This window comes from Biomphalaria glabrata, chromosome 1 (assembly GCF_947242115.1).
Source record: "Biomphalaria glabrata chromosome 1, xgBioGlab47.1, whole genome shotgun sequence".
Taxonomy (NCBI): domain Eukaryota; kingdom Metazoa; phylum Mollusca; class Gastropoda; family Planorbidae; genus Biomphalaria; species Biomphalaria glabrata.
This window is the reverse complement of record NC_074711.1, coordinates 855,858-882,778: the sequence shown is the minus strand read 5'-3', so window position 1 is coordinate 882,778 and position 26,921 is coordinate 855,858. Positions and strand designations below refer to the sequence as shown.

Genomic DNA, 26,921 nt, shown 5'->3' with positions numbered 1-26,921 from the left:
TATTTTTTAAAAAATTGAATATTTTTTTGTGTGCAATTTAAAGCCTTGTATTTAATTAGAATTAGAAATGTCCTTTATGATATAATGACAAGTAAACATGAAAGTTATAATCAGCACATTTTCAGACTAAAAATATGATGGCCCACCAACTAAGTATTGACTAAGTTGCAGCAGCCTTAAACTTAGCAATAATATAATACAATCACACTTGTTCATGGCATCATGTAGGCCTACACGAAAAGGATTGAGAATACGAACATTTATTTATATTATTATAGCTTTTATATAGCGCTACTTTCATGCTTATAGCATGCTCAGAGCGCTTTTGGTCTAATCTCATTTGTGGACCAGTGGGGGGAGGGGGTATCTAGGAGTTGGTTTTCCGTGCTGCCTTTAGGCGCTCAGTAAACACAACTCTGCCAGAGTCGGGTGTCGAACCTCGAGCCCCCTTCTAGGTAGCCAAGCCAAGCCAAGTTCAAGCGCACTTGGCCTCTCGACCACGCTTCGCATGCTTCAGCTAAAATGTCTACATCATGTATGATAAAAATTTGATTTATATAATAAAAATGATTTTATTTATATATAGTGCAGCCAACAAATATAAACAAAAAATAACTTAGAAGTTCTCATATATCTATACAAATTGTTTAACCTACTTAATAATATACAATTAAAATGGAATATCATTACATGATTTAACCTGACTCGTAATGAATTACAAAAATATGACTCCAATTACTTGGTCTAACTTAAATTGTCAACTCTACGTAGTCTCACCTACCTAATAATGCTGGTATGTTGTGAAAAAGTTTGAGCAACTCTGAAGACATGACTGGGGCATTGATGAGAGTAACATACCAAAGCTCAAGGCCATCTTCTAACAAGTAAACATGTGGTTCCTGTGTTGTATCTGTACTGATAGCTAGAGCAGGCACAATGAACTGCCACAGCTGGGTTGACTCCGGGCCATAACCCTGCCATACAAAAGATTATGTTTTAAAATACAGTTGTGGGAACCAATCATAGAAAAATACAGGATAGTATTAAAGTAATGAGGACTTCAAATAGACTAAAATATGATTTATAATAAATATAAAAGTTATATAAACAAAAACAAAATTTAATAAAATACTCTGAAAGACACAAAGATAAAGGCACATTCCTCGTCCCATATGCTAGGACAAATTTGTACAAATACTCCTTCTTCCCTAGTGCTATTAGAGCATGGAATGGGTTGCCTGAGCTAGCCAGGAAAACCAGTGACTTGGCAGAATTTAAGTCATTGGTTAATATGCATGACTAAATGCATGACGTGTAGGACGTAATCATCTTCTTTTTTGAAGTAACGTCTGTATTATATAAGATAAGATAAGATAATCCTCCACAATAATAGATAGTAAAATCTTGTAATAACCAAATGATTTATACATTGATAGTAAAATCTTGTAATCATTAGCTGTTGTATGAAGTAAATGTTGACAGTATTGTATGACCTGAACTAAATGTTGACAGTATTGTGCTACCTAAACTAAATGTTGATAGTATTGTATGATCTGAAGTAAATGTTGACAGTATTGTGTTACCTGAACTAAATGTTGACAGTATTGTATGACCTGAACTAAATGTTGACAGTATTGTGTTACCTGAACTAAATGTTGATAGTATTGTGCTACCTGAAGTAAATGTTGACAGTATTGTATGATCTGAAGTATATATTGACAGTATTGTATGACCTAAAGTAAATGTTGACAGTATTGTGCTACCTGAACTAAATGTTGATAGTATTGCATGATCTGAAGTAAATGTTGACAGTATTGTGTTACCTGAACTAAATGTTGACAGTATTGTATGACCTGAACTAAATGTTGACAGTATTGTGCTACCTAAATTAAATGTTGACAGTATTGTGCTACCTGAACTAAATGTTGATAGTATTGCATGATCTGAAGTAAATGTTGACAGTATTGTGTTACCTGAACTAAATGTTGACAGTATGACCTGAACTAAATGTTGACAGTATTGTGCTACCTAAATTAAATGTTGATAGTATTGTATGATCTGAAGTAAATGTTGACAGTATTGTGTTACCTGAACTAAATGTTGACAGTATTGTTTGACCTGAACTAAATGTTGACAGTATTGTGTTACCTGAACTAAATGTTGATAGTATTGCATGATCTGAAGTAAATGTTGACAGTATTGTGTTACCTGAACTAAATGTTGACAGTATTGTATGACCTGAACTAAATGTTGACAGTATTGTGCTACCTAAATTAAATGTTGATAGTATTGTATGATCTGAAGTAAATGTTGACAGTATTGTGTTACCTGAACTAAATGTTGACAGTATTGTTTGACCTGAACTAAATGTTGACAGTATTGTGTTACCTGAACTAAATGTTGATAGTATTGCATGATCTGAAGTAAATGTTGACAGTATTGTGTTACCTGAACTAAATGTTGACAGTATTGTATGACCTGAACTAAATGTTGACAGTATTGTATGACCTGAACTAAATGTTGATAGTATTGTATGATCTGAAGTAAATGTTGACAGGTTTGTATGACCTAAATTAAATGTTGACAGTATTGTATGACCTGAACTAAATGTTGACAGTATTGTATTACCTGAACTAAATGTTGACAGTATTGTATTACCTGAACTAAATGTATGAGACTTGTAAGTATAGCACAACGTAACATATTGTGATCTTCAGATTCTTTCCAAAGTAAAGGCAGATACTGGACTAGGGAAGAAATGTAAGGTCGAATCTTTGAACCAACTCTTTCAATCACAAATGACAACACATGGAGAACATGCATCTGAAAAAGCAGAAGCAATCTTTTTAAAGATGATTGTCTTTGACTTGTGTAACTTGTTAGCCACTATTTAAAAACATCAAAATTTAACTATTGGCTATTTCTGTACGCTTTTAAAACTTCACCCTTTTGATTGAAAACAAATTTTCATTTTGATTGTTTTGATAGTTGACAATTTCAAGGTTCATGTAATATCAATGGGCCCAGAAAGTTTATAATTATTATCAAGGTCAATTCTTTTTTTCGTTTTGGGTCAAAATTGAATTTTCACTGACTGGTTTTGTTAGACAGTGTAAATAGTATTCTAATTAATTTCTACTCATAGATTCTCTAATTTTGTTTGATTAGCTGAATGGTATTGTACTGACCTTTGTATCACATTCTCTGACTTCTTGTAGCAGTTCAAATAGTAAGGAAAACAAAGGCTCTATGTACTATAAGCAGAAAAAAAAAAGTTTTTATTTTGACAGGTTCAATATAGACTAGAAGTTGTCATTATTATTAAATAGTTGCAATTCACAGATAAAGAGACTACAAAGACAGTCTAAACTTCAATCTTACAGTTAAACTAATAGAAAAATATGTATGTACATTCATTTCGATCACAGAAACCATGACAGGAAAGCTGTTTATTTTTAAGTTATTTGTTTATTTGTTTTTTTAAATAACCTAGTATACCAACCACATGTACTGCACAAACTTCAGTGTGCTATGATGAATAAAAAATATTGTATCAATAGTTTGTCTGAGTGAGGGGTCAATGAAAAGGACATCTACACATCAGTATGCAACAACTATTAAAGAGTCCAACAGAGGAGGACAAATACAAAATGTGACTCTCCCAGAAGAAATGACTCCTAACATTTTTTTATTACATTGCCCCTGCTTCTACCAGATTCTATTTAGCACATGTAATTTCGTATCATAACACATGTAATTTCATATCAATTTAGTTGATTCCACTGCTGAGATAACTCAAAGATGTGCAAGTGATTCCCTCTTAAGTTTTAGGCTTTTAGTTGCTGGTAAATGTTATGAAAAAACATCCATGTTCTCTAAAATGATTCAGTAGCAATCCACTTCTTAAATAGATAAAAGATTTACTGCTGCTGAGGTGAAACTTTAAATCAAATTACATTACTACACACCAGAGCTATACGGGTGTGATGGATGTGATGACCCACAATCACATATCGTAATTATTGGTGACACAACTAAATAGAAAATACAATAATTTCCTCTTGTCCAATTTATCTTAGACTGCATAACTCCGCCCCATTTGTCTAGCTCTTTAGCGTTCATTCCTTTTCTGCCTCAAAGATAACAACAGCATCAGATAAATAAGTTAACTTGAAGCCTATTTTGTGAATTGTATGTCTTTTTGTTTATAGTAGATGATGGCCTTGTGGCTCAAACATCCTTTGTTGTTGTTTTTTTATCCAGTAGGGTTTCCTAAGTATATGTTTATTGTATTGTCTATACACTACTTAAATACTTTGGAGATCACCACTGAAGAATAGCATATGAATCCTTATTTCTATACATCCAATCCATACTGAATGCAGTGTGAACCAGAGCAAATCAAACATGTTAACTTGAACAAGCCCAAAGCAAAAATCAAGCCATAATTATTTCCTAGCACCTAGATGTGATATCAGATTCTTTCTAGTCTTGAGGCCAGTCTAATAATTTAAATAGCTTGGATTACTTACAGGTAACAACTGCTCAGTGCTGAATTCAAAGTCATCAACTGGTTGGACAGTTAAGGAATGTTTTGTGGAGAAAAGAAACATTTTAAAGTAGTACTATAGCATTAAATGTAGAAGAGAGCTGTGCGTGTGGCAAAGTAGCTGTGTGTGTAGGTAGCATTAAAAGTATTAGTGTGTGTAGCATTGTGCAAGTCGTATAATTATTCATAGTAATGAAGCTGTTTATAGCTGCTGTAGCAATGTGATTGGCAAAGTACTTTATGTATAGTTGATACTATCTTTCAGGCACATGCAATTAGAAAAAGGATATCAACCCTAAGAGTTTGAGCAGCCTCTAGTCTGACAGCCAAATCTTCATTCCGATCCAGCAAGCCAATGACAGCTTCATAGAGAGCAGGACGAAGTTTTACAGACATCTTGACTCCAACCCATTGACCTATTAACCAAATAACTCGTTTTCGAATCACTCGATAACTGGGAAAAATCATCAGAAATAAAAAGTAAATTTTCAGTATCAATATTTTAACAATAGATTACTGTTTTCTAATAAATAATAATAAATAAGTAAATAAATATATATGTATATGGCTTTAGTTTTTTGGATTTTATGGCACATCGGCACAATTTAGGCCATGTCATGCTCTGTATATTCCCTTAAGTCCTAAATTGCTTATACTAATATTTGCAAATGTTTTCAAGTCTTTATATACTCATTTCAAAAAATATATTTATATTTTGTAATATTTTAAAATAAAGAGGTAGTTTTGATGTGATTGTGATAAAATATTATTGGCAATTATAAATTTTACACAGAATAAACAATTTTTTAGTTCTATTGACTCTAATCTGTAATCTTGCTAGTTTAAATTACTAAATTAAATAAATTATTAGAATGTAAAAAACAAAAATTACAATATCGATGATTGATAGATAATTTTAAGAATAATTCCTAACACTAATTTTTTGCAGAATGTGCACACAATCATACTCTATGTACAACAAATCATAGAGTCCTTTCTCATAGCCCTACCAAGATTAATTACAAATTTGAATAACTGAAAAAAAAAAATCTTATCGATCTCTAATCACTGATAATAAGCTTGAATGATAAATTGAATAAATGATCAACTGAATAATTCTATGCTGACATTAAAGAAAACCCATTTAAAGCAACCTCAATTATGGTTAGGAATTATAAGATAAGGATAAGAATAGCATTAGTCATATTTTTGTTATTATCCTAGAGAAAGTTAAATATAATTTTTCAGATGATTGAGAAAGTAATCCAATGACTTACCTTTTGTGTTTGACTTGTAACTCTGGCAATAAATGTGTAGTCAACCAATGATCAAAGTCAATATCATCAAATAAATCAAAAGAAGCCAAACCCACAGCAGTGTAAGCTAAATAATAGAGTCAGAAGTAACAAATATATACAGATTTATAGAATGCTAACTTAAAAACAAGACAAAAGATGGAGAAAGATGGTCGACAAATCTTGCTTGGTGTCCCAATGGTCCAACAGACTAAGGGATAGGTAAAGGTAACTTATAAAAAAGTATATATTTTGTAGGGTTATACATTTAAACCTTTTTAAAAAATACATAAAGCCAGTTGATATTTTATCTTAAAAAAGAAAAGAATAGTTGTATTGTGTAATCTTCATGGTGCTTGAAATCGAGGCTAGCACTTTTCAAGGTCCTCTAAAAAAAAACCACCCATTTCTTTTTATTTTATGCATACATACAAAGACAAATGAGAAGCTTAATGCTAAAACAACGATGTATATATCTATATCATGAATATATTATAACCAGTACTTGATGACAATACTTTTAAGGAATATGAAAAAAGATTAATTAAAAAAGGCAAAATTGGTATTGAAAATACTGCCCTATATCCCTAGCATGTACAACATATAAAACAAGCAGTTTGTGTTTTATGCTAATATAAAATTTGGTAGTACAATTGAAAATCGAATTAACATATTGTTTACCTTGCTAAAAAAAAAAATTATGAAACAGCCTCTTTTATTCTTCTGAAAGAATATCCTTTTGTTTTTAGTATCTCTATTCCATACTCTTAAGATGTAAAAGGCACTTTATTTTATTCAATAATTCTGTGTGATCTAGCTTATTCCCAACTCCTAAAATATTACAAAAAAGTTGAAGAGATCCTTATTTTTCTAATTAGTCTCATTAGTTAACTTATTTCCAGGACACTGTGTCTAAGTGTTATATAGTAATTTAAAGGTATACCCAAGGGGGCAGGCTATTGTGATGAATAGTTTGGGTCTTAGATAAAAAAAAAATTGTAAATTACTGTTTCAAGTTATTGTTCTTTGTATTTAAAATAATCCTAACATCTTATTTAATTTGATTATTTTTTTTTAGTTTTAAGATTTCAAGATAGCTTTCAGTTAATGTTGCACCAAAATATACTGTTGTGTTGCACAGAATTAAATGGCTGCCTGATCATGTGGATATGCTCTGGACTTTGGGAGGTTTGGGCATGTAATAATTTGATAACAGCACTCTATAAATTAGATTATTATTATTAATCTTCAATTCTGACGAAACACCTGAACCATTCAAAACCAAGTTCTATACCTTTGTCCATGTAGTGCGGAATCTTGGAGTTTTCTTCGACTCAACACTATCTTTCGACCCACACATAAGTCAGCTCTGCAAAGGTCTTTATCTGCAGCTGCGCAGATTAGGCCAGATCCGACCATATTTAACAACAGAGTCAACAAAAACGCTAGCTGTGGCATTCATACTCTCCCGCCTTGACTACTGCAACGCTGTGCTAGCAGGTATACCCGATGACAAAATAGCCAAGCTGCAACGTATACAGAACAACGCCGCTCGAATAGTCCTTAAAAAAACTAGACAAGATTCTGCTACTACGCTCTTGCGCACGCTCCATTGGCTTCCCGTGAAAGCGAGAATTGATTACAAGGTCGCCACACTTTGTCATCAGTGTATATATAACAACGAGATGCCCTTGTACCTTAGCGAACTGATTACTCCATATGTCCCCCAGAGAGCCCTGCGCTCATTGGACTCAACGCTTTTAGTAGTGCCACGTTCCTCCCTCAAAAGCTACGGTCTGCGTGCTTTTTCAGTTCACGGTCCAAAAGTTTGGAACTCACTCCCCATTGATCTCAGACAGACAATATGCTACACCACTTTTAAGAAGAACATTAAGACCTATCTGTTTAAAACTTTTTTAGATTAACTGTCATTTTAGCTCTCGTGTTTTTTGTTTGTAATGTTGTTACAGCGCCTTGAGCCTACATTTTGTTTGTTAACAGCGCTTTATAAATAAAATTATTATTATTATTATTATTACCTGCATCTTTTCTGAGCAAGGCAGCCAAATTGTCTGGTTCACATGGACCCTGTGCTTCCTGAACCATTTCCAACAAAACCGGACTCAATGACTGACGAAATGATTTAAAGAGGGTAAGAAATAATGTCTCTGTGCAAGGCTAAAAGAAACCAAAAAAAATGAACAAAAATATGTTAATGAAGGTCCTTGACATTTATTGTACACAATAATAACTAAGTTTCAAACCTATAGGAGTTGAGTTCACCTGTTGCAGTGGTCAACAACCAGCTCTTATCACTCTGAACAGTACTTACTCTAAGAGAATACTTGTAGGAGTCTCCACCTTCTTCTTGGCCTGTTGCTCAAACAAGCAAATCAAAAGCAACATTGAAGGCAAAATCAATTTTACAACATTCATTTTGACATTTCAAATTATATATATATACATGTATATATATAGAGATAGATAGATAGAATAAAAATTATTACTTCTGTTTTCATTATAAATAAAATATATATATATTTCTAGTACAAATATTTTTGTATAGACTATAAAACTATGTTGTAGATTGAATCAAACTTACAAAATTCTTCTGGATCAGCTTCCCATGTTATTAAGTCATCTGTTCGTAAAAGAAAATATTCTGATACAAGCCTGCGACATATTTCTGTCAAAATTTGTGGTGTGAAAAATTCTGTGATGATTTCATTTGCTTGGAGAGTTACGGAACAAAGTTCCTCTGTGGAATCAACAAGAATCACTTCTTTTAAAAACATGAACTTTAAATCAAATTAATTAAGTGCTTTCCATCCAATAAAACTTATCAAACATTAAATATCTGCCTTCCTGTTGTGAATGTGATTCTGGTACAATGGTGTGTTAGATTTCACTCTTTAGTTATAACTAAGCATTCAGTATCCAACTTTCACAACCATATAGGAGTACAGAGACCACTAGAAAAGAATACAGTTTTAATTTTACTAGGAAGCTGATGTTACTCTTCCAGATTTTCCAAAGTTTGCTCATAGCAGTGAATGCCAAACTTACTTAAACAGGTTTTTATCTCTTTTATTGATTCTCCATATTTTGTTATGTTTGACTCTAGGATTGAGTGGCCTTCTAGTGTTTGGCCATTCAAATGCAACAACTGGTACTATGTCCACCACAGATTAGTATTTTGCTTTGGTTTGTGCACTGATTTACATGCAAACTGGATCTTACTTTAATTTTACTTAAAAAAGCATTATATTAAAAAATTGTAGGCTGTATAAGAACTTAGATTCAACACCAGTCATGACAGCATTTTAATGATTACATGTTAAATGGTACATCAAAGGTAAAGTATATCATACTGTTAAAAGCGGATTATGTGAATCAGACTTATGTTCATTTTCAAATGAATGAAAGCTTTTCTTACATGTACATGCATTACAAGGGTATCATTTCAAGATATTAAGATTTTAGAAGATAAAATGAATATACCATCATTTTTTTTCCTTGGTTTATAAACATCACTAAACAAAATCTGCTTCATTAAGTTGAAACAATTGACAGTAAATCTCTCAAACAGGAGACCTGAGAACAAACAACAGCAATCAACTTTATAACTTGAAAAATAATAAATACTAAATCTATATATATATTTAATAAAATGAAATAAATATATATAATAAACTAAACTCCCAATCTCACAGCAGTGGAATCAATGTGAGTTTAAGGAGGTGAGTTCCTAAAACTTATTAAATGAAATTTCATTTTAATGAACCAGGATCAAGAATGGGCAGATGGACTGAATACAAAAAACTAAGAGCAGCTTTTCTTTGTTTCAGAGTCACTAAAAATAATAGTTAGGCATCTCACAGGCAACTGTTTGATTATGTAGCTCAAAAGAGCACCAAATCCAATTATTGTAGTAAGTCAGATTGTAAAGATTTTTCAAATGATGGTTATAAACCAATAACATGAGAGTTTACATCGGTACTGTTCAGTCGAGCAATTGTATGCCCATATATGGTCAGAACTATGCATGAAAAGAAAACCATTGTGTCAGGTTTAATATAAAGCTCAATTAACTGTGTTGCTATGCTGCTAAACAGCTCAGTACAAAGTTTACAGACAGATTTCTTTTAGTCCTGAAACCAATTCAAGAACAAACCTGGTGAAATGATGTAATTTTTTTTTGTGAAAAATTGTATTATTTAACTAGAAATATTTGTATTACCTTTGGCTGTAAAGTTATATTGCACTACACATGTTAAGGTTGTCTTGATAAAGTGCACATAGGAGATGGGATGTAGTTCCAATAAATCTAAAAGCTGCACAAAGAAAACGAAACAAAATTTAAAGCTCACTCTTATTTGTGACACTGAGTCCGCCATTAGTGAACGAAATAAAAAAGAACAGACTACGTTGGGCAGGTCACCTTGAAAGAATGTCAGACAACAGAGGGGCGAAAATCGTATGCAGGCAAAAACCAAAAGGCAGGCGACCCAAAGGCAGACCCCCGAATGCGATGGATAGATGACGTGGAAGCAGATCTGTAGCAGCTTGGGGTTAGGGCGTGGAGACGAAAGGCCCAGGAGAGATCTGAATGGAAGGATGTGTTAAAGCAGGCCAGAGCCCTCCATGGGCTGTAGCGCCACTGGGATGGATGGATGGATGGAGTCAACCATTTCAGATAGTGAATTTTTGGTGTCTTATAAAAACCATTTCACCCTATTTATAAGTATTTAGTAACCATCTATGCCACATTATCTTAGGTTTCTAACACGACACAAGTATTATGTTTTTGGTATTATGGGAAGCGTGGTCGAGAGGCTAAGTGCGCATGAACTTGGCTTGTCTTGTCTTGGCTACCTAGAAGGGGGCTCGAGGTTCGACACCCGACTCGGGCAGAGTTGTGTTTACTGAGCGCCTAAAGGCAGCACGGGAAAACCAACTCCTAGATACCTCCTCCCCCCCACTGGTCCACAAATGAGATTGGACCAAAGCGCTCTGAGCATGCTATAAGGATGAAAGTAGCGCTATATAAAAGCTATAATAATAATAATGTTTGTTTTTCATCATTCTTTCTATCAGCTTAAACAGTATTCTATCTATTAAAAAGGACAATTACATGGTCTGCATTTTCTTAGATGTAGTCTAAATCATTTTCCAATTTGAGATGGAAATTGGTTTCTTTTTGTGATCTAATTTGCTGTCAATTCATCCATCATGATCTCATAACAATAGAGAGACTTAGAAATATTGAGCAGCTTATATTACTCCGTTCTTATTCTAGCCAGCTTTTTGCTACTGAGCTGTAAGCTCTTTTGCAGACTGTGCCAAGGAAAAATAGTGTGCTGTTTTCTTCAGTTGTTCAGCATTGCCATACAGCATACAGAGTGTTGTATTACTCAATAAATAATAATCTTCCTAACAACTGACAAATAAGTCTTAACAGCAGATTGTTGCCCAATTGTCTTTTTTTTTTAGTGGTTATTTTTTATGTTCTATGAAGAAACACTCAATGTTTAGTTCTATTTACTTACCACTTTAGTAATACTAGAAATTAAGTGCTCACATTTCTCTACCAGAATATTATGACCCCAGAGACTGCGACCTGAAATGTAGTAAAATTAAGTAAACAGACTTAATAGATACATCTTTTACTACACAACAAATTAAATAGCAGATAACAATTTTCTTTACACAAAATTAATTCTACATACGGCAGTCTAAAAGAGCATCCAATTGGGGGAAAAGGCTGGATATAAAGTTCATAGCATCAGGACTTGTTTGAACTTCTTGAAGCCCATAACAGAGCTGCTTTCTTAACACTACAGAAAGAAAAACAATATATTTTTAGACAACATAGAAAATTTTTAGTACAAAACATTTACATACACCCTTCCTCCCGCTCTTTGATCAAATCAACCAACATTTGTCTATGAACAGGTTAGAAAAGCATTTCAATTACAAATTTTCTTTTACATTTTTCTTGCAACTTTTCCCTTAACTCAGCAACATTAATAGTAATAGTATATCTTTCTAGCATATTAACCCTTAAAACGCGTGTGGTAGTTTAGCCTCTAAACATCAGAATTGTAATTCCATTTTGTATGCACCCATTGCAAAACAGCTCAGCATTTTAAGGGTTAAGTATTGTCTATAAAATATATAAACTTTTGAGTATAACTAGGTATTATTTAATTTGATTAGTTCAACCCCTAATATTAAAAATGGTGTTATTATAAGTGATCACTGAGTCAACAAACCTTGAGTGATAGTAGCTTGTTCCTTAATCTAGATTTAGATTCTTGTATTTCATAGTAATAAAATTTAATCCTTAGACTTAAAAAAGTAAACATTTAAAGTTTATAAACTTCATTGAACTAGTATATATATAGTATATAGTATAGTATAGAATATATATAGTATATCTTTCTAGCATATTAAGTATTGTCAATAAAATATATAAACTTTTGAGTATCACTAGGTATTATTTGATTTGATTAGGTCAACCCCTAATATTAAAAATGTGTTATTATAAGTGATCACTGAGTCAACAAACCTTGAGTGATAAAAAAAATGTTTGTAAAATGTTTTATATGTTTCGGATGTTCCTTCAGAGTTGAAGATAATTACTTCCTAGTCCAAACCTCCCGCAGGACAACGGGGGATGGGAGCGGGCAGCGGGACCATCGATGAATCTGAACGACAGTCCAGCGTGCAAACCGCACGACCAGGCAGCCATCCATGATAGTACTTGTTCCTAATCTAGATTTAGATTCTTGTATTTCATAGTAATACAATTTAATCCTTAGACTTAAAAAAGTCAACATTTAAAGTTTATAAACTTCATCGAACTATATTGAATTGATTTTCAGTTTCCAGCTTAATCACAATAAGTGGGAAGGTGGGAAGCGTGGTCGAGAGGCCAAGTGCGCTTGAACTTGGCTTGGCTTGGCTACCTAGAAGGGGGCTCAAGGTTCGACACCCGACTCGGGCAGAGTTGTGTTTACTGAGTGCCTAAAGGCAGCACGGAAAACCAACTCCTAGATACCCCCTCCTCCCCCCCCCACCGGTCCACAAATGAGATCTTCTTATCTTCTATAATACAAGAGATTGGACCAAAAGCGCTCTGAGCATGCTATAAGCATGAAAGTAGCGCTATATAAAAGCTATAATAAAAAAGTCATTTTAAAATTTATAACTTGAAGGTTGATTTATGAATATAAACTTCCTATTAACATTTAACATTTACTGTATAATTTAATTTTAATTCAATGCAAGCCAATAATGAACACTTTTTTTTACTTTGATGAATTATCTTCTTCTTTTCTTATATAATATAGATGTTACTTCAAAAAAGAAGATGATTACGTCCTACGTGTCATGCGTTTAGACCACACGTAACCTTAAGCCTTCCTATTAACATTTAACATTTACTGTATAATTTAATTTTAATTCAATGCAAGCCAATAGTGAACATTTTTTTTATACTTTGAATTATCTTCTTCTTATCTTATATAATATAGACGTTACTTCAAAAAAAGAAGATGATTATGCGTCCTATGTGTCATGCGTTTAGACATGCATGTTAACCAATGACCTAAATTCTGCCAAGTTACAGGTTTTCCAGTCCCTTGGTACTCTTCTCTGGTTAAGAATTTTCAAAAGTTAGCTAACAAAATTGAATAATCAACTAAGAGGCTGGTATTTAAAAAAATGTTATTATGCAGTAAAAAAAAAATTACTAAATAAATGATTACTTTGAAAAAAAATGGGACACCAGGCATAATTTTAATCATAATCCCATATAATTTAAGGAGGCTTTCATTTTTTGTAAGAAATAAAGTCTTTCAGAGTCTTAAGAACCTTAAAAAATACTTTTTAGTGTTAGTATCAAATCTACTTATGTCTATACAAGTAGAAACCATTTCAGTTCTCTCCCAGCAACACACAAATACACTAGTTCTATTACCTTTCAACAATAGGCTACATATGTCTAGAGAAGAAGTCATACTTTTTTCATGTTTTGGAACTAGTTTTATTATCTTTCAAACTAGAATACATCTGTCTAGAGAAGAACTTTTTTCAAGTATTGGAACTAGTTTTATTACCTTTCAAACTAGAATACATCTGTCTAGAGAAGAACTTTTTTCATGTATTGGAACTAGTTCTATTACCTTTCAAACTAGAATACATCTGTCTAGAGAAGAACTTTTTTCAAGTATTGGAACTAGTTCTATTACCTTTCAACACTAGACTACAACTGTCTAGAGAAGAACTTTTTTCATGTATTGGAACTAGTTTTATTACCTTTCAAACTAGACTACATCTGTCTAGAGAAGAACTTTTTTCATGTATTGGAACTAGTTCTATTACCTTTCAACACTAGACTACATCTGTCTAGCGAAGAAGTCATACTTTCTTCATGTTGTGCAGCAAGATGAAAAAATTGAGACAGTTGCATGTTCCATAAGGAAACCATGTAAACAAACACATCAGCAGTCAGCTGGGAATAGATACAAAGTTCAATCTAAAAAACACATAAAATTACTTAACTGCTTAGAAAGATAAGCAATTTGATTATATAAACAACGAAATGAAGACTCAGTAGAGAGCTGGAGACTACTTTGAAATTATACAACAGATTCAAAATTTGTTTTAAGGAAGGTCCTATACACAGTTGATAATGATTGAAAACAAAATGGGTCACATAATTAAGTATTTCCAAATCTTGTCATAATCAGGTCATTAGCCATTAACTAGTAAATGACAGTTATTATTCACTGGATGGCATAGAATGAGCCAATACATGTAAAAGATTTATAGCAGTTTATTATTTTACCACTCTCTGAGCTTTATGATTTGTTGGTTTTAATGTCTTTTGATGATTGATGTTGTTTGGCCAAAGTAACTATATCATTTTGCAATTGCTCCGTAAAGAAATTTATATAATAGTAGAAAACTTTTTTCAGTGAACTAGGATTTTTTTTTTCGTATAACAAACTTGGTATAGAAGTTAACAACAAAACGTTTTTTTCAGTATGTTTCACAAATCATGGAACAATAATAATATCTGAATGATGAACCACTTTTACATCACAATCCAGGTATTCAGTCGAGTTAGATGAACTCAGAAACTTTATGCAATGACTGAGTCTGAGTTAAAAATCCCTCTCTATGTATCTAGACTTTCCACTCAGGCGCTGAATAATCAGCCACCCAATAATTCTGATGAAGCAAGATTTGGTCAAGACGTCCAGGGATTAGTTTGGGTGCAGTGGATGACCAGAGACTTTCTGTGCGTCTTGTCCTGCTCTAGAATACTCCACAGCGCTGTGCTGGTTGCTGCCTTTCTGTCCAATTTGTTTAGTTATTATGACGTTTTGCATGGGCCACCAAGTTCAGACTTTAAACGCTAGGTTTCACAAAACCTCAGTGTACTGAGTGTCATGGACACGTCAGATACCCTCTACACTGTGAAAACTGACGCACATATTGCAGAGGACAACAGCTCTGGCAGAAGAAAAGTGTCAGAAAAAAAAAAGCAAAGGCTAATGACACTTGCTCCAGCTGGAATAACTTCCCAGTGTGCAGCCAAACATTCCAGGCTTACATAGGTCTCAACAGCCACATGAGGAGGCACAAAACCCCAGTGCAAAGCCCTCAGCCCCCTGGATGACAAAAGTGGTCATCATAGAAATATGATGGACGAACTATATATAATTGTAATGAGAGTTTGTATTGTTATTCTTACCTCTTCAAATAGTTTTTTATCTGGGGCTAATCTTTTGGAGGCTAATGTTTTGTTAACATGATGTAAGACTAACAGAGCTCTCTCCTGAATTAACTGTTGTTCACATCTTACAGCAGTCAGGAGTGTTGGCAAAAGACTATCCCAATTGCGAGGGCAATCAAGGCGTGCAATTTTAGCTGTTAATACAGCTATTTGTGTTGCAATCTATGGAAGTAAAACAAAGGTCAAACAATTTAACAAAATTTCTTTTTTAATCAAATAAACAAATTTCAAAGAAAAAAGATTCTAACATGTAATCAATTTGATTCTGCTAATATTTTTTTTTATTTACACATCATGAAAGTTTTCCCAAATTTCTTTAAAATTAAAGTAATTCTGCTAGCATAAAGGTTGAACTTATTGTCAGATAAAGCTACTAAATATATTTTTGCTAAGGAGTACAGACAATCAAGAGTTGATCAAATGTCTTCTAACTTTTCCTTTGTCTCCATCCAAATATTAATGTTAGTGGAATAAACTCTTACTGAGTGGTTTAAAATGTACAATATTTAACATCTAATGATTTTTTTTTTAAACTAACATCAGGTTCATTTTCTAGCCTTGCTGAAGTGTTTAAATACCCTTTTGGTTTATTGTGTTAAATTGATCTGTCAATGCTTTTATTTTACCTGTGGTACTGGCTCTGTAAAATCAGAGACTAATCTTTTTTTGATCGCTTCCTTTTCTTCTTCACGAATGGCACTAAAGATACATAAAAAAATTTTTGTATGAAAAATTACTTAGAATAATTTGTAAGTACAGTGACTAAGAACTAACCAAACTACAAATGTAAATTTTTAAAGAGTTGACTAAGCTATAACTTTAAGTACACTGACCAGAAATTAACTAAACTATGACTGGATACTTCTAGATATTTTCAAGCTGCAGTGTCATTACATTGCAGTGGTTAGGTGCTAACTTACTTGGGAGCTGATTTCCTCCAATATCTTTCAACGCCATTCTTACAATAAAGAGCTGCCAACCAGCGGACATTTACATCGATTTCATGATTGCAGAAAATATCCTGAAATTCAATGATAATTAAATGAAGGAATTATTGTAGGATCAAGTAGAGTGTCTTGGGGGGGATTCAGGCTTAATGCGGTAACTTTGTCAATGTAAGGTGATTTGCAATGTGAGTAGAGTCTAAGAGGAATACTTTACATCAGATGGCAAATAAAAGAAGAACTAATTAAAAAAATGTCTATGTGTCAGATTGTGCTTTTTGGCATGTGTTCAAATGAATTTTATCAAAATTGAATAAAGTTCAGCGACATGTAAAAAGTAAAAAAAAAACACAGATTGTGGGCATTACTGGTTTGCACTAACTACCTAATACGTGCAACATGAAAATCAGGCTGAAAGTTGACAAAAAAGTCATGCGGTCTTTTTTGTTGACCAAAGGTAACTGACTAACAAGGAGCCAAGTAGCCCTTAACGTGTGAAGCTCACACTGTAGCAGTGACATTAGATGTACTGACAAACCTGAAGTTGGCTAAGTTTTCAAAATAAAAGTTATTATGTCTGAATAGTGAAGGGTTGTCAGAATAAGGTATCTAATGTTGTGTCAAGGGTGAGAACCCTTACTCCTTTACTAAGATTATATATGTTAAAAACAAAGAGAAATTAAGAAAAAAAAACCCCACCTTTTTATAAAATGACTAAAGTAAATGGGTATTATGCTTAATTAAATATGTCATAAAATAATTTCAGATTGCTTTTATGTTTGGAAAAATGTTAATCGAAATAGTAGATCTTTTCAGACTTCTTCTTCTTCTTCTTCTTCTAGCCAGCTTTATTGCTGCTGAGCTGTGAGCTCTTTTGCAGACTGTGCCAAGGAAAAAAAGTGTGCTGTTTTTGTTATCTTCAGTTGTTCAGCACTGCCGTACAGGGTGTTGGTTATGTTGGGCTGTAGTGGAAGTAGGGTCTGCCTAAGGTGGATTAGGGAGGGGCATTCAGAGAGGGTATGGTTTACGGTTTCAAAGGGGTGGGCGCAATGTCTGCAAAGGGGTAGTTGTGTGGAGTTTATTTTGTTCAGGTGGTAATTTAATAGTGGTGTGTGTCCTGTTCTTAGTTGGAAGATTGTAGATTGTTCTTTGCGGGGGAGGAGGTTAATACTGTCCAGTTTGTTAGGCGTAGTCATTTCTCTGTACATGGCTCTGCCTGTGTTTCCTGATGCCCATTGGTTGAGCCACTCCTCTTTGTGATTGTTGACTAACATTGACCTTAGGGTGAGGTAGTTAACAGGTCTATCTGGTTGTTCCATAGATGAACCTGCCTTTGATAGCTTATCTGCCTTTTCATTTCCCATGATGCCAATGTGTCCAGGGATCCACTGTAGTGTAATATTGATATTTAATTTTGATATCATCTGGTGGATTATCACAATGAGTGTTGTCAACTCTCTTGGGCTGTTTGAGGTGCTGCTGTTAAGTGCTTGCAGAGTAGATTGGGAGTCTGTAAAGACAACAATATCTGATGGTGGTTGCACTCCTTCATATAATTTGTTTTCCACTGTCTGGAGTGCTATGGTAATTGCCTCAATTTCGGCTTGGAAGTTTGAGCAGTAATCACCACAGGGTGCGCTTATCTCAAAGTGTTTATTTTTAGGGAAGACCAGGAAGGCACCAAGACCAGCATTGATGGTAGCTTTGAAAGCCGATCCGTCTGTATAAATATGGATAGCTGTTTTTTGATAGCTTTCGATTGTTTCAAGCGTGCCTACTTTGAGCTCCAGTGGATTTGATTCTTTTGTTAAGGTGTTATTTAGTAAATGTGTTTTGATGGTTGGTTGTTTGTAGTTTAGTCAGGGTGTAATGTTTGAAAACCTGGTAATTTTTTCTCTGTTATTGGGTAGGTGGTGTTTTAGGGCTAGTTCGTCAGTAAGTTGGATCAGAGTCCTTTGCTTTTTTTGGTTGTTTTTCCTATTTCTCTGTGTTAGTAATTTATTTGGATGATCGTCCTCCAACCTTCTGTATCTCTCAATAGCTTCTAATGCTGCTCTGTTGCGCCATAACTTAAGAGGTTCAATATTGGAGTCTATTTCACAGGCTGCTGAGGGAGTAGTTCTCATACCTCCACTAATTAACTGCAAGGCTTGGTTTTGGATTGTATCTAATGATGATTGATAGGTTTTGTTGGCAGCTACTTGTATGGAGAGACAGTTATCCATTACAGATCTGACATATCCAGTGTATAACTGTCTTAAGGTTTTCTTTTCAGCTCCCCAGGATGTTCCTGCTAGGTGTTTTATTATGTTTAATCTTTGTGATGCCTTTTCTTTTAAATCTGCCATAAAGTGTTTTAGAGACAGTCTTTGGTCTAGTTTTACACCAAGATATGTTGCATTTTCTTCTTTATTTATTGGCTGAGAGTCTATTTTTAGGATGTAGTTTCTTTTTGCTGTTTTGTTGCTGTGGCTAAAGATTGAATAAACTGACTTTTCTTTGTTTATTTCCATTTTCCATAATTTTGAATATGTGGAGATAGTTGTGAGGGCTCTATTTAGTTTGGATCTAGTCAGCACTGGATATTTCTCTATAGTCCAAATTAAAAGGTCGTCTGCATAAAGTGCCTTATTGACCGAAATGAGGTCCGGGAGGTCATTCATGAAGATTAGAAAGAGAGTGCAGCTAAGGGCTGAACCTTGTGGTAGTCCTTCTTCCAAACTTTTTTTACTAGAGATGGCACCTTCGAATCGGGTTTGGATGGTTCTGTTTTTTAAGAATGCTCTGATCCAGCTGTACATTTTTCCATGGATGCCCATTTTTTTCATCTTCAAAAATAGACCTTTTCTCCACACTCTATCATAGGCTTGCTGCAAATCTATAAATACTGCTGTAGTGTGCTTGTTTTCATGAAACCCTTCTACTGTGTCCTGGATAAAACGAAAGAGGTGGTCTTCTGTTCTACTTGCTTTCCTGAAGCCAGCTTGTGCATTGTGGAGTGAGCAAGTACTTTCTAGCCACCAATAAAGTTGGTTATTGATCATTTTTTCTGCCATTTTGCCAATGTTGGATGTTAGAGATATTGGTCTATAACTTTTGGGGTCTCCAGGTGGTTTATTTTTCTTTAAGATGGGTATTATGTTTGCGGTTCTCCATTCCTGTGGTATGTCTCCAGTTTTCCATGTATGGTTGATAAAGTTAAGTATACAGTTTTGGGCCTGTGGTCCTAGTCCCCGAATCATTTCATTTGTTATTTTATCGGGTCCAGGGGATTTTCTTGACTTGAGGCTTTTTAGGGCAGTATTGAGCTCATGTAGAGTAAAGGGAGTGTCAAAGATCTGACAGTTGACTGTTGGAGCTTTTTCTTCTTTCTTTAAGATATTACTGAAGGCCTGGTCCAGTTGTTTTCTTGGCTTTGACTTGTTAATGTTGGCAAAATATTTATTGAAGGTTTCAGCCTTTTTAAGGTTTTCTGTTATTATGTCCTCAGTGTCTTTTATAGGTTGGGGGTTTGTTATTTGTTTCTTTCCTGCTAGCCGGTGCAGAAGGGTCCAGGCCTTTCGACCATCCTTGTTTAGATCTAGTTGTTCGCATGTTGTGGTCCACTTTTTCTTTTTTTCTGTTTTAATTTTGTATCTTATAAGCCCTGTCAATTTGTTGTACGTTGTCTTGTTCTCTCTAGTATGATTTTTTTCTATAGTCTTCCTGGCCATGTTTCTTTCTTTTACTAATTTATCTAATTCAGGTGTCCAAAAAGGTTTGTATTTCTTAACTTGGCCTCGAGGGATGTATTTTTTTGCTGCTTGTAAGATGTTGGAGACTATAGTTGTGTAGGTTGAATTGACGTCTGTCTCAATTATGCTTGATAGTCTTGTGTCTGTTTCTTGTGAAAAAGCTGCCCAGTTAGCTTTTTTATAGTTCCATCTAGTTGTTTTGTTGGATTGGTATCTACCTGGCGTTCCAATATTGAGGAGTATAGGCCTGTGGTCACTACCTATGTCTTCAAGTACTGTTATTTTGGAAGAGTCGGTAATGTCTGTAGAGATAAAAGTTAGGTCAGGTCTGCTAGTTGTGTTGTGTGCTCTGTGGAGGAAAGTTGGAGGTGTAGTTTTGTTATGCAGAAGGTGTAGGTTAGAGGCATTTGTTACGTCCTCTATTTCTTTGCCACGCTTGTTGTAGTGTGGGTAGCCTAGGGAAGGTGTGTGTGCATTGAAGTCGCCAGCTATTATTGTCCTTGTGTAGTGTGGTAGTTGTATGTCTATTTCTGCTGTTGATGATGGTGGGCAATAGTAGTTTTTGATGGTGTACTTTGTTCCTCCTCTCCAAATAAGTATTTCCTGCGTGTCGATGTCTGTATTGTTCTGTATTTGTTTTACTGTGGCTTGTGTGTCGTTTCTTATGAGGGTCATAATTCCCTGGCATTTGGTGCAAAGGCATCTGTACTGTGTGTAGCCTGTGATGTTTATTTTTTTCTTGGGCAGTAGTGTTTCTTGCAATAGCGCTATGTGTATATCATGCTTCTTGAGTATGTGTTGGAGTTCTGTTGTCTTGTTTTGTAGGCCTAAGATGTTGAGTTGCAAAAGGTTTAGGTGTTTGCTGCTAGTCTGTTTTTTATTTCCAGTAGCTGACTTATCACAGGCAGTCCTGGAAGAAACTGCCATGCGCAGACCTTTTACGAGGCGACGTCTGAGCTCGTATGGATTTTTCAGACAAAATATGAGCTGCAGCGCTTCAAATAAATAATGTGAGAAACAGTTCTTTAACTTGTAAACAAAATTCACCTTAAAAAATCAAGCTTGATCATTCGTTTGGTCAATGTCATTATTAAAGTTAAAGCCAAATGATAAAATAAAAAAGAAGATTTTTCTTACTGTTAAAATGGAATAAAATCCTGGCTCTGTTTCCCATTGCTGTAGTTTATGTTCTGCTGGTTTTAAAATGGATGCATCCTGACTACATGCATTTGCCAATGTTTCCAGTACCATGGGTTGAGCTCTCTCCATTTTGAACTACTGTACTACAGATTTAAAACAAAGAATTTGAGCTTTTTATGTTTCCCTTGTAAATTAAAGAGATTCCTTCAAAGAAAATGCATGCATTTTCAAATTGGATAAAACAAATCTGATTTAACAAAATCTATATAAAACTAAAAAAAATCTATTTTATGGAGTGTAAGGGGTGTCTTGGAGGGGTAGCACCTCTAGTGGCCAGGCAGTTGTTTCCTCTAGCTAGATTAGTTCACTTTTGCACCTAACTCCCAGTATCTGTAACATGCACAGCAGCCACATACCAAAAATGGCTTTGACAGGCCAGCTAAAAGTGGACAGAAAGGCAATCACCTGCACAGTACAAAGGAGCACTCAAGTGAAGGATAAGAAATATAAAAAGTCCACGGTCATCCACTAATGACACTATCTTCCTACCTATCAGAAAAGAATATATCGACATTTGAGTGAGATAACAAGTCCCCCCAAATCAAAACCCTGTGGTGACAGGCAAGCAGCGAAGCAGTAGGTGTGGGCACAGTTGAAGCTATATGGTCATTCTCCACTGACAAAGGGCAGCAACCAGAGAGGCTGAGCAGCCCTATTTAGGAGTGCACTACTCACCAAGCAGGCTTTCCCCCAGCATTGGAGAGGTCAGTCCATCTCTGATTGGCCTCTTTAGTCACACAAGAAGTTGCAAATGCCTCAAAGGGAAAAGATCAAGATTATGTACTGTAATGTTTCATGTATGATTATGATTTAGATCCAGTGCTTACTGGTAGGGTGTACCGGCACCTTTTTCAAAGTGGGGAAAAAAAAATTACTTTTCTTGTATTTTAACGATTATTATTAATTTATTAGTAGTTAAAAGTTAGGTAATCCATCACTGAGTACCTGAGATGAACTCCAATTGATGGCAAGGCCGGAAGGATCAGTCCTCCCGTAGAGCCTTGATCATCACTGAGTACCAGCACTGGACAGCGCCTATTTATTATTATTTTTTTTTTACAAAAAAAAAGCACTGTCTAGAATAGTCTACTGTCTTAGTGTCTAGCCTTTAGATCTATATTAATTATATATGGCAGACAACAGATTTCCATTGAAAATGCATTTTTAGAGTTGATAGTTCATTATCTCTTTATATAGGCCATCTGTAGCATATTTGGTTATACTGAGGGATAGATCTATGTTTGTATAAGCTTCCTTAGCAATATTTTGTAGAAATTCGTTTTTATAAAGATTTTATTCATTTAAAAATCACCAAGTATCAATATGGCGTCAGACAGGTTTTACTTATGGATTTATGTGATCCTGTTTGAAAAAGGTAAGAAACATTATTTTTATAATTATATGAAAAAAATTGCTTACTTACGATTTAAAAATGGTTGTTGTAAAAGATAAAGAAAAAAACAAACTTAAAAAGATTTTTTTGCCTTAGAATTTAAAAAAATATTAATAAATATTATTAATATTAGTCGGTCATTGATGTGAGATTGTTAGATGAGATCGGCATTAGTCCAGGCATGTTTACACCGGATCATATGGAGAACACTCAGTAACACTAATCTAGATCTAGTTTCTAGAAATATATTTCTAGATCTAATAGTTTCTAACCTGTTAAAGGTTGTTGCAAAGTAATAACATGTGTAGCTGTGAGTAGAAATGTAACCATATGTGTAAACACATAGTAAAATGCTATGTATATTGTAAAGCGGAGAGTTTTTTCATTTATGTTGGTTCTATTTAATGTAGGGGCTATCAAAGTTTATTCTTCTCACTAAGATGAAGTGAATAGGGGAGGCAGGTGGGTAGGATATATCCTACGCAGGATATTACAATCTAAGGTCAAGTTGTGGTGGAAGTAGTGGAAAGCTTTTGAGAGATTGTACAGCCGCCACAATGCCGCCATTTTGTCCATGCCTCTCTGGCTTTACTTGTAGCTCTAGACCCGATAATTTGTTTATTTCATCAATAATTACATTTTAAACAAGTTTAAACAAGTGAAGTTCATAAATATAAATGAAATCAGATTTGTGAGCTAGAAATTTACTACGAATACTAGATCTATTAAATTTCTGATTTAATAAGCAGATCTATCGTCTAGGTAACCCAATTCCAACTTTTTAACTTTTGACCTGGGGGGTGTCTTTCCCGCTGAGCCAGCAACAAGCTCTCTCCTCACTTGTTCCATGACAATAATGTTAGGTCAAAACGCCTCAGAAAATCATAACTACCTTTATTCTAACTGTTAAACATACAGTCATAATTTATACACCATTGGAAAGTTCTTTTTAAGTATTTAATAATGTACTAATGAAAAATTGTTTTTTCAAAGAAAATTTTTTATTTCACCTCCCTACATTTAGTCCTTGATCCAAAGAATTTTAAAATTAAAAGCATTATATTATAATAATTATATCAGTCTATCATAATCATGATCTAAAAATCTAATGATCTCTGAGTACGATTATCTATTATCTATCAATTATCTATCATCATTAGTTACTAAGTATCATCATCTACTAAACTAGATCTATCTACAATTACAATACTGTAAATACTGTAAAGATAATTTTTTATTATTAAATGTAAAAAAAAAAAAATGATAATCAATTTTCGTAGGGAAAAGAACGAAAATGATATTGTTTCTGTAGCGGGAGACACTATTGAAATAGTGCAAACTTTTAAATACCTTGGTACTATCCTAGACAATAAGCTAAATTTTACTGCAAATACTGATTATATCAGCAAAAAAGGGCCCCTAAGATTATCTTATTTTATCTTATATAACACAGACGTTACTTCAAAAAAGAAGATGATTACATCCTATGGGTCATGTATTTAGTCATGCATATTATGTGGTGATTATGTTTGTATATAGGATTGTAAACAGCAGTTGATACAACCTGGGTTATAAGATTCAAGGAATTCTATGTTTATTTATTATATTTACGATTTATTCATTGGTCCATTGGTTGGGACAGAGTGACAGCGCTTGAGTTTTGTTATTGTTGACAGGGGACCGGAGTTTTGTGATAGCATAGTAGAAGCCATTATAAGGCAGTTCTGATAGTTAATGTATATTTAGGAAATCAGCTTTGTTGGCGTTATCTACAGTTATAATTTATTCCTATTGCTTTATTAAATATTTCTTATTTCTGATGCATCCCTGAAGTATTGAGTACGTAATGTATCCATGTCAAAGTCATAGGCTAGGAGTTCACAACAATCACAACAATTAACCAATGACTTAAATTCTGCCAAGTCACTGGTTTTCCTGGCTAGCTCAGACAACCCCTTCCATGCTCTAATAGCACTAGGGAAGAAGGAGTATTTGTACAAATTTGTCCGAGCATATGGGACAAGGAATGTGCCTTTATCTTTGTGTCTTTCAGAGTATTGTATTAAATTTTGTTTTTGTATTTGAAGATTATGGTTCAGTGTTTTATGTATAATTACTACTTTACTTTTGAATCTTCTGTCCTGAAGGCTTTCTAAATTTAGTGATTTTACTAAGAAAGCTTTCCTCGTTTAATGTTAGCAAAAAGGCCTTGGCTATGTTTTATCACGCTCACATCTTCAATATTTTAAGTTTTAATATCACTGCCTGGTATGGCAATCTGAGCATTAAAAATAAACTTTATAGAATCCTAAATGCTGCTGGTAAAATCATTGGCATTGGCAAAAAAACAAACCCCATTTGGGCAGCTGTTTGAAACAAACATCTATAAAAAAGCTAACAAGATCCTAGAAATAAAGAATCACCCTGTGTGTCAGGATTTTGTGATTTTACCATCACAAAAGAGATACAAGACACCAATAGCAAAGACAGACACAAACACTCTTTTGACACTTTTGTTCCCCTGGCAATCAAATCATTAAATAGGAACAATCTGATATAAACTTTGTCACATATGAAAATTATGAATGAGTCTGGTATGAATGTACATTTTGGTATAGTTATAATTAAATAATGTTTTTTGTTTGGTGTAATCACCGTAATTTGGCATAATGCACAAATTGTAAGACAAATCCTCACGGTCCGACACGGACAATAAAGATTATAATTATTATTGTCAAGTGTGTCACTGAGTGTCAGTGAGTTGAGTGAGTGTATACTCATCAAATTACTGTAAACGTGTGTGTTTACTCTGTATAGTAATAGTGTTCATGTAATCATTCATCATTATAATGTGTACTAGATCTAGTCTAGATCTAGAAATAGAATATAATAGATTATAGATGATAGATCTACACTACTAGAATTTACTAGATCTAGTAACTAGTAGTAGTACTACTTACCACTGTCAGTACTGAATCAGTCACTCACACTAGACTAGTCGATTCTAGACTAGTCACCACAGACACAGTGACAGTGAATTTATTATTGATCTATTTACTACACAAAATCATGAAAATGTGACAAATGTGAAATGTCTGACCAGTGACAATCAACAGAATTCAACAGCTCCTTTTTTTGTTGGGCGGCTTAGAGAACTAGATCTACACTTAATCAACACAACTATCTTGGACACTAAATTAAAGTAGAATCTAGGTCTAGACAATGCTCATTACAATGATTGAATGCATAGTCTGAATAGATCGATCTAGATCTAAATCAAATGGGCGCAGCCATCTTTTTTTTTCTTCTTTGGCATCAATGCTTAATTAATATATAGGTCTGTGATAAAGTGCATCTATTATAAAGGCAAAGGCATGGTCTGAAAGGAGTTGGTCTATCCTACCGGCACCTTCGACATAGGTCACGATCCTACTGCCCTAGGGTCTAGACTAGTGATGGGCAAACTATAGCCCGCGGACCAGATCTGGCCCATGGTATGTTATGAAGTAATTGAAAATAACAAATTTCATTCACAATGATGTAGGGATTCAATTTTCAATTCCTGTTGAACCCATTGGAGTAATACTGAGAATATTCAAACATATTGAAACATTTCTATTTGTATATGTATTGGCGTAAATACTTGTTCAGACCACACCGGCCATCCCGATATCCACATGACCTTTTCCCCTAGATGGAGTCTTATGTCCCGCATAAAAGGAAAAAAAAAACGTGGACACTGCCGGCACCTCCTGTCACTGCAGATATAGGTCTATTTTATCTCCACTGCAAATTGTAACTCTTTTTGTGCCTTGATCAACCCTAGCTGTTTGTTTTCGTATGGCTGCAGGTCTTTAGAGTACAATAAACAGGTCCATATCGGCCTAAGAGCTCTATCCATCATTTATTTTTTCTGTGCCAAACTCACCACACACACACACGCAAGCACACAGACTTGACAGACACACACGCGTCTTGCATCTAGTCATGCATGCTAA

At 34.3% G+C, this 26,921-nt stretch overlaps 1 protein-coding gene across 3 annotated transcripts in view; it reads right to left on the bottom strand.

The window, feature by feature from the left end:
• Positions 1–25,961, bottom strand: part of LOC106050657 (importin-11-like) — a 34,528-nt gene extending 8,567 nt beyond the window's left edge. Inside the window, exons 1-20 of one of the 3 annotated variants that reach the window (XM_056038055.1) lie at positions 25,884–25,950; positions 22,476–22,565; positions 21,468–21,613; positions 16,573–16,673; positions 16,279–16,351; positions 15,611–15,814; positions 14,233–14,362; positions 11,574–11,681; positions 11,394–11,464; positions 10,085–10,178; positions 9,346–9,438; positions 8,447–8,602; positions 8,177–8,217; positions 7,884–8,022; positions 5,827–5,932; positions 4,840–5,003; positions 4,533–4,573; positions 3,189–3,254; positions 2,659–2,823; positions 782–974 (exon numbers count right to left, since the gene is read on the bottom strand). In XM_056038055.1, coding sequence (XP_055894030.1) covers positions 782–974; positions 2,659–2,823; positions 3,189–3,254; positions 4,533–4,573; positions 4,840–5,003; positions 5,827–5,932; positions 7,884–8,022; positions 8,177–8,217; positions 8,447–8,602; positions 9,346–9,438; positions 10,085–10,178; positions 11,394–11,464; positions 11,574–11,681; positions 14,233–14,362; positions 15,611–15,814; positions 16,279–16,351; positions 16,573–16,673; positions 21,468–21,599 — 2,077 coding nt within the window. In that variant the 5' untranslated portion in view covers positions 21,600–21,613; positions 22,476–22,565; positions 25,884–25,950. Of the gene's footprint in view, positions 1–781; positions 975–2,658; positions 2,824–3,188; positions 3,255–4,532; positions 4,574–4,839; positions 5,004–5,826; positions 5,933–7,883; positions 8,023–8,176; positions 8,218–8,446; positions 8,603–9,345; positions 9,439–10,084; positions 10,179–11,393; positions 11,465–11,573; positions 11,682–14,232; positions 14,363–15,610; positions 15,815–16,278; positions 16,352–16,572; positions 16,674–21,467; positions 21,614–22,475; positions 22,566–25,883 lie in introns of all 3 variants that reach the window. The other 2 variants (XM_056038122.1, XM_056038180.1) reach the window with 2 other exon arrangements.
• Between the last annotated feature and the right edge of the window lie 960 nt (positions 25,962–26,921).